The sequence below is a fragment of the Poecilia formosa genome, unplaced genomic scaffold (genome assembly GCF_000485575.1).
Source record: "Poecilia formosa unplaced genomic scaffold, Poecilia_formosa-5.1.2 Scaffold63, whole genome shotgun sequence".
NCBI classification, from domain to species: Eukaryota; Metazoa; Chordata; class Actinopteri; order Cyprinodontiformes; family Poeciliidae; genus Poecilia; species Poecilia formosa.
Window position 1 is genome coordinate 1,577,381 of NW_006800002.1, and position 14,167 is coordinate 1,591,547.

Genomic DNA, 14,167 nt, shown 5'->3' on the forward strand with positions numbered 1-14,167 from the left:
ATGCTGCGAGATTATTAAGAGATAATTCACAGCGCTTATGTAATGGAAATACTTTCGTGTCCTTGTCGGGTTTTTTTACGATAATCTCTTAGATTAGGGATATTGGGCATTATGATTATGCATGAGCATATGGGATACTTATGCTTTAAACCAAGATTTTTTTCTTTCTTTCTTTTTTTTTTTTTTCTGTCTTGCATTTTTTTCACGTAGCGCCTTGGATCCAAGCCAGGATTGAAGGTGAATGAGAGCCACCGTTCATCTCAATCTATATTGCTTCCCAGCTGTTATTTCGCAGGCCCAGGTAGCCAGACGTGCGTTCGGTCCTCTCGCCGGGGGAGTCTGAGCGCACGTCTTTGTCACATTTGTGTAAAACACCCACAAAAAATAAAAACAACAAAAAATTGTGGCAGAGAGAGAGAGAGAGAAAAAGAGAGAGGAGTGTTATGAAAGTATAGATCGGGGGCTGTGCTCCTATTTACTCAGACAGCAAAGATTAAAAGAAACAATAATCAGGAGGCTCATCGTGCCCGCTGATCAATGATGAGTCTGTACAGTTACAGAAGTCTTGCCAGGAGGTTAGGACAACCTTTCCCTCTTTGTTCTATATTGAGCGGCGCCATGTGAGCCTGCAAACATGTCATTTTCTCTGCCAAAGTCAATACATCTCCTTCGTCAATAACAAAAAAAAAAAAGAAAAGAAAAAAACCAAACTGTGTTGTTTATCCACCGTTGGATGTGAATATATGTCAGACTTTGCGACGGGCGGATTAAGTGTTATTGGGTTTCTGCTGCGTATTTGTACTTCCCGTAATGGGGTCTGGCGAACTCCCCCCGTCGACAATGCTATTCTAGGCCCCCGGCTCCTAAAGGACCTCCAGTTCTGCACAAACCAACCTGCCCCCCCTCCCTCATCCTCACCCCCCTAACTCTGTACCCTCCAAGCCGGTGGCATTGTTACCTGTCATCATGGCTGCCCTGACACAGTGGCAGATCTTTGTGCGCGAGGAGGCAAACAGCAGTGACACAGAGACACACCGGGAGCTGACAAGCCAAGTAGTCGCCTCGGAACAAGACACAAACAACAGCAGAGTATCGGCTTTACAGTCGCAGAGGAGGGCTCTTTTTTTCTTTTAAACAAATTCCTGCTGCAGCAAATAAAGATAAATTATGTCACGGGTCGGTCGGAGCCGAGCGCGCCTTGTTAGGGTGAGACGTTTATTCCTCCAGATATATCCAAAATGACATGTAATTCGGCAGCGGTTGTCATCCGGAATGAAAAAAATGAGTCTTTTATCAGTGAAGGTGGACCGCGGCGCGGACAGCAACGTGGCGCCGCATTCCCCCCCTCCCCCACCCTTCCGGGAGGTTTCCGGGTTTGTGTTACAAAGGCTTAATATTTAAAAAGTGGTACTTCGCAAACAAATGTGATGTTAAGCATTCAAAGCCCTGCAGGTTAGCTCAATTTCAAAAATGGTTATGGCTGGGTTTTTTTTGTTTGTTTTTTTTTTTACATATTCAGGACACGTGTTGGCTGAATGAGTCCGTGCAAAATTTGTGGAAGGTTATGGTAGAAAACTGATCATACAGTGGATTTAATTAAGTACCAACTTAGAGAGCAGGAAACATGCAGCAGTTCTGATTGTGTTGAATCTATAATATCGTGTGGACAAACAAATTCTCACTACCATATCATATTTATTTACCCTTACAGTGGATCTGGAGGGCTGACCTTGGATGCCATTGGTGAAGTATGTAAAGGCCTGTGATGATCTAAAAAAGCACAGCAATTGTATTTATCTCACTTTGAAAGAATTTCCTTTGATCTTTGAAATATATTTTTGATTAATTCCTCTGAAGGTCTTTTAAAGTATTTCTTTAGACTCATTGCAGTTGCAGTGACCTACACCAAAGTGTTTCACTTAGTAAGCATAAAGACAGGAAAGCTGTTTTGAAACTTGTGTGTAAACCACAAAGACTTTAAAGGAACAGTATTATGTGCATTATGCTATAATGATATTCCCTTATCAGAAACATACTCGAAGATATGCTTTCATTCTTTCATGCACGTTTGAGGAATCCTTGAATCATTCAGTGGTGCCTAAACACTTGCTCTCACAAAGCTCCTCCTTAGAGCTGCAGCTCCCGCCTCACAGAGCAGCACTCCTCTGTGACTCCCCCACTCAGCTCCTCCAGACTAGCCAGCAGTAATTAGCAAACACCTGGTGGAACTGCGCGTTTCCTGAGCTCATCATATAAACTACTTCTCACTCCGCCACAGTTATTGTAAACGGCACAATGAGGATTGTTGGGATGGCTTCCTGAAGGGGGAGTGTCGGAGAGAGCAGCAGATTCTTAAAGAGATGGAGATCCAATTTCTAGGTGCTGTGTCTCTTTAAAGTCATGTTTGATAATATGCAGCATTTTTGTAACAACTGCAGGTAGCATAGCCACTTGATCGTGTTATAAAATGGCACCATGCTTGGAATAAACATAATTTTGCCCTTTTAACAAATTGACATTTCTAAATAAAATATATTCCAAACAGAAAAAATCCAACATTTTCCTGCCTAAGCTAAATTATGTTATTTGTTCAAATAAAGATGACAACATTTGAGATCACAGCCACCAATGAAATTCTTTGCAAAAGCTACAAACAACTTCTCAACCTCAGATATGGGTCTAACAAATCAGACAAATCATGGTCTTTTGAGAGCTATCATTTTTTAAATCACATCTTATTCATTTTGTGGGGCAAATTGGAGAATATTGCATATTAGCGCCACCTACTGGTACGTTCATACCTTCAATTTGTCATCCTTGGGACAATTTTCTAGGAGACTTCAGGATGCTGTGTCATAATTTGCCGAATCTACAAACATTAAGACAATACTGCTTTTGAAGTACTTTGGAGACTGACTGAGGATTAGAGAAAACACGCAATACATAGAAAAACCTCTGCATCCAGTTTTTGTGTTTTAAAATGACTGAATTAAAATCATAGGTACAAATAAATCATTAGCACCCCACAGTTAGCATCACATGTATGCGCTTAATGAATGCATGGACAGGAACTGTATCTATTGGCGCTCTTATCTAAGCAATCAACCTCTTATACGTCACAGAGTCATATGCTGCAATCTGCACTCATCATTTCAGACATGGAGTGTTTCCCTCTGCAGCAGATGCTCTTGCCTCTCAAAGTGCAGGCTTCCAAAGAGCCTTAAGATAATATTGAGGGAATAAGGTTTCATATCGACGCCACCCGGAGACCTCAAGTAATGATCATAATGCAAAGCGTGAAGCCTGAAGGGAATAATAAACTCTTTCCCCCGCTTCAAACGGGGGCCGAGTGGCGTTCGTTAGCTCAACAGATGCGGAGAGGACTTGATAAAGAAGGCAGGTCAAGGCATCAAAAGGCCTCCCCAATCAAATCAGCCCAGGCTGTTTATGTAAAAGAGCTCTCGGGGACGAGGGCTGACCCAAAATGAAAAGCGGCGAGCATAAGGAAGTCGGAGCGAGACGGAGTCGGCTAACCCAGTTTGACGACGACGTCGAAAGATAGGAAGTCCGGAACAATCCGTGGAGGCATTTAGTGCAGAGATTGCCGGCTGCTTTTGATTTGGACTTTGGGGCGTCTGTGCTTCCTCTCTGTGATTTAATTCATTATGTATGTTTGAATGCCTCTCTCCTTTCAGAGGACTGTGTGTGAGCCCGGCGCGGCCATCCGTGACCGGCCTCGGCCCGGTTTTAAGACTTTCTTAGCTTGTTAGGACTCTTCATGAACACTCCTTGCGCTTTTTCCTTTCTTTGCGAGTGCTCCATGGACTGTAAAGGTACTTTATAAATCAACTCGTAGAAATCGTTCTGAAACTCACTTTTCTTTTACTCAATTAAGGAGAAAGCCCCGCATAAAGGGCAGTGCTCTGCCTCCCTCCTCCCCACAGTTCCCTCCTTCTGTCTGATTTCCTGATAGAGTCTCCTTCGTCATCCTTCAACCCCCTCATCCCTTCCTCTCTTCTTTCCCCCCCACCCCCCTGTTTTCTTTCTTCTCACCCCGCGCATCTCACACTTGTGTCCCTGCTCTCTGTATCCCCAACAGCTCTCAAGGACAGCCGGTTCCAGCTGGTGAATTTCTCTGACAACGAACTCCGGGTGTCTCTGTCCAACGTATCGCTCTCCGACGAGGGACGCTATGTGTGCCAGCTCTACACAGATCCTCCTCAGGAAGCCTACGCAGACATCACCGTCCTGGGTAAGGTGTGAGGACACACACGGGTGTGAAGAAGAAAAAGGAAAAGAAAAAAGAAAAACCCACACTCTCGTTGTGAGCCGCTCCATTGTGAGCGGTGAATATGAAATAATAGTTATCTCTGATCTTGTTATCTTAAGCAAGTGAAACAAAATGTCAGCCAATTAGGCTCTCGCGGTGCTCAACAGCATAACGAAAAAGGAGCAGATGCTGAAACTGATGGCTCAGACCGCGTTGGTTTGGCAGCTGTGTTGACTCTGTGAATCCCGGTGAATGTTGACTTGGCTGCTCCCAACGATTTCCCATTGAGAGTCAGCTGTGCCACACTTTGATGCTTTGGAGAGAAATTACTTTAGTTAAGCTTTATTATACATGCAGACATCCTGGGGGATTGAAAGGAATTAAAAGCACTTAAAAGTAATTACTCCAGTTGTACGACTGAAACCTAGCCCCCTTTTTTTTTCTTCTTCTTTTCTGAATCAAGGGGGTTGCATTCAAGAGTTCTTGAAATAAGCACCCCCCTCCCGCCTTCACCCCCACGTGACGTTTTGCTTTCAAGTACGTGAAGTTCGTGAAGTTACTGTGATGACTAATACAAGGCGGGGTCGGGAAATGGGCCTGATTCTGTGTTTACATCCGAGTGAACACAGGTTGCAATTACATAGGGCTGTTTGACTGTGCCTTAAAATCTTTTGGCAATGCCTTAATAAGAGAAACTACACAATTAATACTGTACGTGATTTACTGTGTTATTGTTTCAACGTTTGTATAACCCTCCAGATGTGTCGCAGTTCAACACTGGACCGATTTTAACATGAGTTCTATGTACAAGAAATTGGGCTCATTTTAGCACAACGTAATGTGTGGGTGCAACATTTTTAGCTTTTGCCTCAGTCTCCCAGCTCTGACCCCATCTTCAGTCAAGTATGCAAAAGCAAGTTGGCTGATCCTGCGAACCTCGAGGTTGGCGTCCTGACTCCACCAGAGGTCAAGAAACACCAGATGGAGGATCTTGAGATGACTTACAGTCTTGGAAAAATAATTAGGACATCCAGTTAAATGGAACAAAAACAGTTTAACTAACAATGGGTGAATAAGTAGCAAGCAATGTCAACGTTTTGGAAGTTTAAACATTTATGATGCTTTAAATGAATCATTTTCAAAAAGTTCTTTTAATCGGACAAACATGGCTTAGCAGAACCTATGTAGGTTTTATTTTAATATTACTGTTTAAAATATGAAGGTATTGGTGAAATAAATTAGAAAGACTCAAGGAGTAACTATCAAACACATTAAATAATGTGTTGGCGGCAAACAGTCACATGCATTACTCAGGTGTAGTTTTGACCTGTTCCTTCTGATAAACATTCAAATGTTGAAATTTCAAAAGGATCCAGTCAGGCGAATGACTGACCCATTCCAGCAGTGTTACTCTCTCTCTAAAGAATCTTGAATTAGTAGTACAACTTACAACAACATTTAATTTCCCTTTGGGATCAATAAAGTATATCTGAATTGAATTGGATCGAATCTCTCGAACCAGTGAAAACATTTCATTGGGGGTTTGTTTGGGACTTTGGTCTTACTAGTTCAGATTCTTGTCAAGAACACAATTTATCCCTTATTTCATTGTTCACCATTGTAAACAATGAAGTAGTTTACCATCACCATACGACAGCCCACGTGTGATTTTCACCTTCAAGCTTCACTTTTGGTTTGGTGTTTTTGAGGACAAGACCTGTTATGTGCAGTGCCATTCAAAGAGTTCACATTTAGATTCCTCTGATCCAGACTTTATCGACCTAATGGTTTACTTGCTAGCTGATATCCTCTGCTGTAAAATTTAAAATGTCCACACTGGTGTCTCATGCAGTGAGTATGCATAGGGGCCATTGTGATTGAGTGCACTACTTAATGCACTTAACTATTTGAATTTACTGTTCCTTGGCTTTTAGGCAACTAATTTTATTATTTTTCTTTCCAGTTTAGGGCTCTACTATTACTCATTTGAACATGCAGAAGTTTTGGAATCCAACTCTAGCCATTAAAATGTTTGGCAGCAATGAGATTTTTTTTTTAATCTTAGAAAAGTAATAGCCCTGTAAGTGTGAAAATTGAAATAGAATTGATTTCCATTCAAAATACCATATTATGTATTATGTTGCTATTGCTGCTTATTGAAAATGGTCGGGTTTTAAGATGTAAAAACTACTGACTCTAAGTCAGTCCAATTTCTGATCATCTATACGTGCTTATTATACCATACAAAGATGAATATTTCAACAAGGAGTTATTTCCTAGTCATTTTTAAATATATATATTTTATATTTAAAAAAAATGTCTAACAAGAATGAAAATACATATTCAGTGCATGCATCATGTCTGTTAAAAAAACAAAAAAACTCAAATGATTGTTCTGGAAGTTTTCTCTCAACACATTTCATATTTCAGGTGAAATATCCAAATAAAAAAAAGAAAAGAAAAATCCCATGAAATTTACCTGGCTTTCAGTGAAAGTCAGAAGGTTAAAAAGGATCTCGCCATGGCATTTCAGGTATTGTAATTCCTGCAAAAGAAACACTCCAGTTGCAGTGGTGACAATATACCCTGTCTGGGAAAAAAAAAGGGGGAAAAAACCTACAACAAAGCCAGTGTGAATCCAGAAAAGCATTTTCTGATTGCTGTACCGATCGATCTTGATCACATTAATTACAACAGATGTTATCCTCCATTTCTTTAACTGGAGAAACTGTAGTAGTTCTGGACAGGCGCAGTGACCCGTGTCCACAGAGCAACATCGTGTTTATCTTCTTGCTTCGCCACCCACACACAACTGTTGGCAGCGTGAAGTGCAGGAAAGCCTTGTTTTTGCATCTTAATACCATCGTTTCACAAATATATACAAAGGATTCAGTCTGGATAAGCAATTGTGTCAGGAAGTCCATTAAAAAAATGTTTTCCAAGTCTAGTTAAAATCTGGCCACAGTTTAAATATTTGTCACAAATTCTTTGTTGACCTTTGTATCTATGTTTTAGAAAATAATAACATTAAAAAAGACTTAGTGAAAACTTGTGAAACGTCAGTCACAGTATGGAAATTGAGCCCCATATGTCAGTGAAAATTAAATCTGTTTGCTGAAGCATTGATTCCAAATTAAACTTCAATAACTTCCTGATGGTACCAACTGAGAAAATAAAGAGGAAAAACAGAAATGTTTGTAAAAATGAAGCCTTGAAGTTTTACCATTGTAAGACAGGGCTGCAACTAACGATTAATTTAGTTATCAATTAATTGATTGGTTATTCTGACAATTAATCATATCAAAACACTGGTACATTCTTCAGATTTTTCATTTAACTGCCTTAACTTTTTTGTACTATAATGGAAATACATTAAAAGATTAAAATAAACAATTCAGTTCCCTTTTTAAATAAGAAAACAAATATTCTATTGCCTGAAATGTGGTAACGTGGCATTCCTTAAGCGATTTGAATCGGGTGAAGCTAAACTGTGCCACTTGTTGGGATTTTTGTAAAACTTTACAGATAAAGGTGTTTTCATCTTTAATGCAAATGTATATTTTACAGCTTTGATTAAATTACTGCTCTGAATGTGTTGGGGGTTTTTTCAGCAAATTACCTCTTTTTTTTTTTTTTTACTCTGCGCTGCAAAAGCACAAAATCTCACAAGGTGTTTTTGTCTAGTTTCTAGTGCAAATATCTTGGTGCACTTGAACTAAACTGAGCAAGATTTAGGAACCTGTTTTAAGTAAATAAAACAAAATTTTGCACAAAAGTGCAAATATCTCAGTTTCTATTAGAAACTAGATCAAAAGTACTTTGCAAGATTTTTNCCTCTTTTTTTTTTTTTTTACTCTGCGCTGCAAAAGCACAAAATCTCACAAGATGTTTTTGTCTAGTTTATAGTGCAAATATCTTGGTACACTTGAACTAAACTGAGCAAGATTTAGGAACCTGTTTTAAGTAAATAATTGTGTAATATCGTAATATAAGTACTTGTTCCATTGGCAGATAATTTCACTTATAGCAAGACATTTTCAACACGTTACAAGTGAAATAATCTGCCATTATAACTACTAGTTTTTCATGACTATTTACTAAATATTTCCTTAAAACAAGCTCCTACATCTTGCTGAAAATGTACATGTAAGTTAGTTTTGTCTTATTTTAGGTGCACTGAGATATTTGCACAAAAGTGCAAATATCTCAGTTTCTATTAGAAACTAGATCAAAAGTACTTTGCAAGATTTTTGTTGACGTGTGTGTACACCAGGTTAACGATTAATTGAACGCTGAATTAGTTGACGATTAACTCAGTCGATTCACTGCGACTGATCCGATTAATCGTTTCTTACCTTACTAGAAAAAACAAAACAAAAACAAATGTGTGTACAAGCGCTGGCCTGATCACGTCTGTCTGAACGTTTGTGCTGCTGTGTGGTCAGTCCCGCCAGGCAGCCCAATCATCGAGAGCAGAGAGGACGTGGTCAGCGAGGGGAACGAGACGGAGCTCACCTGCATATCCATTGGCAGCAAGCCGGCCGCCTCCATCAGATGGATGAAGGGGGAGGACGACCTGACAGGTTGGTGGAATAACAGCCTCCCTCGGTCAGCCTCGCGTTCTCCTGGCCTGTCTGCTCGGCCTCTCTGGAGGCTCCTGCTTTGCGAACAAAAGAAGGAAGAAAAAAAAAGGAGTTTTTCTAAAAACGCGTTGTGTACTGATGATGTTGACTGGCGTACGTACACGTGAAGATCATCCCGTCTGTCACACCGAATACGGCTGAAGGCGCCACGCTCAAGTTGCTGCTGCTTTGCATTCCTCGCAAATTCAGCTCTGCCTCAAAGTAACTTTCGCACTGTAGTTTTCATTTCAGAGATCAATGTTTGGATTTAAAATTGCTTAAATATTTACCGGAAACATTTTCGCTACACCTCGACTGGCTGATGGAATATGTTTTAAAAAAAATTCAACTCTTAAGTCTTTCCGATTTGCATCCAACCAGCCGCTCAGGGTAAACAAGCTTCATTTGCACATTTTATCTTCATTTCAGCGCCTTCTGTTGCCTGCAGAAAAAGGCGGTATGAAATCCGAGAGTGGCGGGGAAAAAAAAGAGAAAAAGAAAAAATCTTATTACCTCTCAGTTATGATTAGGTGTTATCAATTATTCATTATAAACTTATTGTACGGCAACGGCGAGGTTCATATTAGTCACATTGTACTGACACGGAGCGAGTGTCTCTGAGCTTGTTGTCAAATTATATATGTATTAGAATGGAGAGGATACATTGCGCTTGTTGAGAGATGAAATATTTAGACAAGAGCAAATCTGAAGCTAAATGCCATCTGTGCCTCCAGTGTTCCCTACAGGAGTCAAAGTCAATTTCTGTTTATGAGTTGTAGAGGGTTGTGTTGGGGAGGGAGAGACAACAGGATGGTTAGATCAGCAAAATGCCACTGACATGCTGAGCAGGGCTAATCCACAGTGGCAGTGGATACATAAAGCTAGCCACAAAGTCACGTCCCCTTGTGCCCCAGGAAACACAAATCACTTGTTATTACTGACGTGCTAAACAATTCATTAGTCCCCACACGTACTCAGACTCCACAGCGCACATGGCTCTGGCAGACTGGAGCTGCTAGCTAGCAGGATAGCTTTAATGCTAGTAAAGAAATAAATTGACCAAATTGACCTCGGATAAGCTGTTTTTTTTTTTTGTTTTTTTTAATGTGATGTATCCCATTCAGTTAGAATATAATCAAAATTTAATTTAAAAAATACCTACACAGAGTGATATATTTAAAGTATTTTTTCTGGTCTAGTTTGATGATTATACTGGAAACCCAAAACTATGCTAGTTACAAACATTTTAAACATTGCATAACAATCACAAGTCACAAATGACTTGTTATTAAGGACGTGCTAAACAATTCATTAGTCCCCACACGTACTGTGATTCCTCGGCACACTTGGTGCAGGCTTTATAGGCCCTGGCTGACTGTAGCTGCTAGCTAGCAGGGTAGCTTTAATGCTAGCAAAGAAACAAATTGACAAAACTGATCTCGAATAGGCTGATTTTAATTTTTTTTTTAATATGATGTATCCCATTCAGTTAGAATATAATCAAAATTTAATTTAAAAAAAATAATTAGAGTAATGCTTTATAGGCCCTAGCAATCTCTGCTTGCTAACAAGGTAGCTTTAATGGTAGCAAAGAAATAAATTGCTCAAACTGAACTCAAATAGGTTTGCAGGAACAAAATTCCACACAGAATCCATGGAGCATTGTCAGAAGGAATTTAAGAGACATCTCAATGAGGATTACCTGAAGGTTGCTGTAAAAGGCTAATCGCCTCGCAGTAATTAAATACATGGAAGTCTTTATTCACTTGTTGGCATTTCATACATTAATGTTCTTTCTTATTGGTCCTGCTTGATATTTTAAATTTTCATAGAATGTGAATTTTGGATTGTTTTTCTTTAGCCACAATCATCAAAATGTACATATCTGAAGTAAAAAAAATACTTCAAATATGTCACTCTTTTGTGAATATTTGTTTTTTATAAGTTATACCATTGGAGATACATTTGCATATCACTACCGCATGTCTCTATTAAGTTTCTTGGCTTAATAATGATAAAATATAATAAAATAATGGCAAAATAAACATGATAAAAAAGGACTGTAATAATGAAATCCACTGGGTTTACATATTTAATTATTTAACTTCTGTGTTTCATCGTGAAGAACAGTGTCTGGCATTGATTAAGTGACATTTGTTTATGACATAAAACACTTGCAGCAAAGCAGCTGCATAAGAAGCATCATCTGTTCCTCACTATGATTATTCAGAACATCGTTTGCCTTCAACTAAATAATTGAAAAGAAAAATGGAACAGAATAAGAATAGAAACAGACTTTATTGACCCGCAAAGGGGAAATTCAGCAGTACCAGATATAAAGAATCACACAACAAGTTCCTAAAAAAGTATGTGTATGTACTTTTCAGTATACTCAGCACAGAGTCAGATCAATTTGGTTGCAATTTCTCAATAGCACACCTAGCAAAATGGTGTTGCTGTTCAGTGACATTACAACGTTTGCACTTGTAGCTTAGAGTTTCTTCTCTTTCATCACTGAGTTCATTTATTTTATCTTTCGATGCTTTTCGGTTAAATTTTCAGCTTTTTCCGGAAGATGCCTGTCTTTGACATTTCTGCTTCAACTAAAGAACACTGTTTACTACATTGTTAATTATCCTTTTACAACTCAATATTGCTTTTACAGACAGTGATTAAAAATGAATAAATAAAAGTAATGAACCGTCCAGCCAACTTTTGTGCTGTTTGCCAGCTTTATAAATCATATTTGTATTCATACCATTCATATTTAACAGTATTTGTTTTCCTAAGCTCATTATTACGGCGGCAGATTACTTAGAATATTTTAGTAAATATTCCATGCCAATATGTGTCACTATAAAGTTGCAACTGAATACACCAAAACAAAGGAGGAGGCATGAAAACCTACTTAAAAAGTGCATCTGGTTTGCTGTAAGTACCAAAAAAAATGGGGTTTTCTTGCTACTATTAGCAATGCGAGCAGCCAGCAATACACTTCACTCCTTTTTATGAGTTTAAACACTAAAATAATGATTCTCATTATGTGTGTCTCTTATTTATTGAGGTGCAGACTCTCAGACGTGTAAATAGAAAGTTTAAACCTGCGACTTTCACTTTGGCTTGCATAATCACACGCAGCCATATTTAGTACTCAAATATTATATTTCATTGAGAGGCACCGGTGCTGTTTGCAGGGAAGGAAGAAGTGCAGAACTGGTGGCCCAGTACAATAACTGATTAAGACTAAACCATTTATCTGATGCTGCTATTGTTAAAGGTGGAAAGAAATTGGATTAGACAGCAGCGTTTAATTGTTTCTTGTCCTTGTGATCAAGGGTAACGGTATTCAAGAAACTGTGTAAAAAATAAAAAAAAAATCGAACTAAAGCTTAAAAAACCCTGCAATTTCAGATTGAGCCGTAAAAGAGTTTCGACTAACACGACAATTAGTATTCAGTAAAAATCCTCAAGCTATCAAAAGGAAAGACAGAAAAGAAAAAAGAACCTTGATTAAAAATTTTCCGACTCATTTTTAATTCAAAGAGCTGGAGCGCGGTTTCGTATTTGACCTTGAGGAATCATATTTTAGAATAAATACACCAAACCTAAGGTTGACCTGCTCCCCTTGTCTTAAATGAGCTTGCTGACATTTAAACTCACTGAGGAAGACCTCTGTGGGATCCAATCAGAAGCTGATTCAACCACAGTCACTGAATGTTAATCTCAGAACATCTTGCAGCCTTGTTGAGCTTTTGTTTCACATTTTCTCATCCTGGTATAGATGTTGGCGCATAATCAAATTATTATTTTTTTTTTCTAAACCTTTGAAAGTTTCATTCACAACCTTTGGCTTTGTCAAATATCGGTATGTAGGAGTTGCCATCACAAACCTGACTGAGTTACAAGAGGAATGCGACAAAGTCCTGCAAAAATATTGTGGGAATCTTGTGGAAGAAAACCCTAAAACTGTTTGAATCTGGCAGCCCCACCCAGTACCAAAGACATGAAAATAACCTCTTAAAAATGAACAATGCAGGTCAAAACTGTGAAGCAGTTTTGTTTATCCTAATGTAGGTAAAAATGCAAATGCTTGACTTGATTTAGTAAAGCAAAAGTACTGAATATGTCTTTTTATATAAACAACACAACCGAGTTCGATTGCACATATTTTGAATCGAATTACTGAAATTAACTTTGAAAAGAAAAATCAATCTGAAACTGTTTTCACATTTTCATTCTTCTGATTAGGTCTCCTGTTATCTTTTATGTCTCTTTTCACTCTGCTGACTGCATTGTTGATCTCACTGCAAAAACACAAAATCTCACCAAGTATTTTTTTTGCCTAATTTCTAGTTCAAACAACTTATTACACTTGAAATAAGACAAAATCAACTCACGGGTAACTTTTCAACGGGACGTGGGAGCTTGTTTCAAGTCGATGGTTAATAAAATTTACTTGTTCGATTGACTTATAACAAGACATTTTGCCCATGTTACACATGAAATAATCTGCTAATGGAATTGGTTCTTTTTTTGTCAATATTAAGGAATTACTGACTTAAATGAAGCTCCAGTATCTTTCTGAAAAGTTATTCGTAAGTTAGTGTTGTCTTTTTCAAGTGTACTAAGATATTTGCACAAGAAACTACATCAAAAAATAGATTTTATGTTTTTGCAGTGCTGCTAGAAAGTATTTGTTCTTCCAACATGTTCTTTCACATCTAATATTTCTTAAGTGTGCACCATATTGTATTAAATTTATGTTTTTAAAATATGCTCTTTGACCTCTGTGGGTCTTTTGTCTCTGCTAGAGCCAGTTTACTCGAGTTCAGCATTTACCACCTTCCTGTAAAACTCCGGCTCTACTGACACGACTCATATTCTCTCGTTTCCTCTCGGTGGTTGTGGCGAGTTTAATTCCGGAATTGTATTTATTTTTGACGGCTTTACCGGCGCTGGAGTGGCGCTCATCTCAGCCGTCTCCAGACAGCTCGATCACAGACGGGGCCCCGGCAGCGTGTTGGCAGCCAGACGACTCGGGTTAGAGTCTGAGTGAAAGAAAATGTCACCCTGAGAAGACGGCCATGCTTGATTGCTCTGGAATTGATCAGTGCTCGATGCTCACGAGAGCGTTTGATTTGACGTCTCTGCTGCAACTCCAAAATCTCCCTCTGCATTCAGATTTGAGTCCTTCTCTGACCCGATCCGCGCCGCTTCTCCTTCGTCCGGGCTTCGGGGCGAAGCCGTTAATTGATAGAAGATGACTGGCTTGAGG

At 38.9% G+C, this 14,167-nt stretch overlaps 1 protein-coding gene across 1 annotated transcript in view; it reads left to right on the forward strand.

Annotated features, from left to right (window-relative positions):
- Positions 1-14,167, forward strand: part of cadm1b (cell adhesion molecule 1b) — a 282,457-nt gene that overhangs the window by 210,574 nt on the left and 57,716 nt on the right. Inside the window, exon 5 of the mRNA XM_016672599.1 lies at positions 8,716-8,853. Coding sequence (XP_016528085.1) covers positions 8,716-8,853 — 138 coding nt within the window. The remainder of the gene's footprint in view (positions 1-8,715; positions 8,854-14,167) is intronic.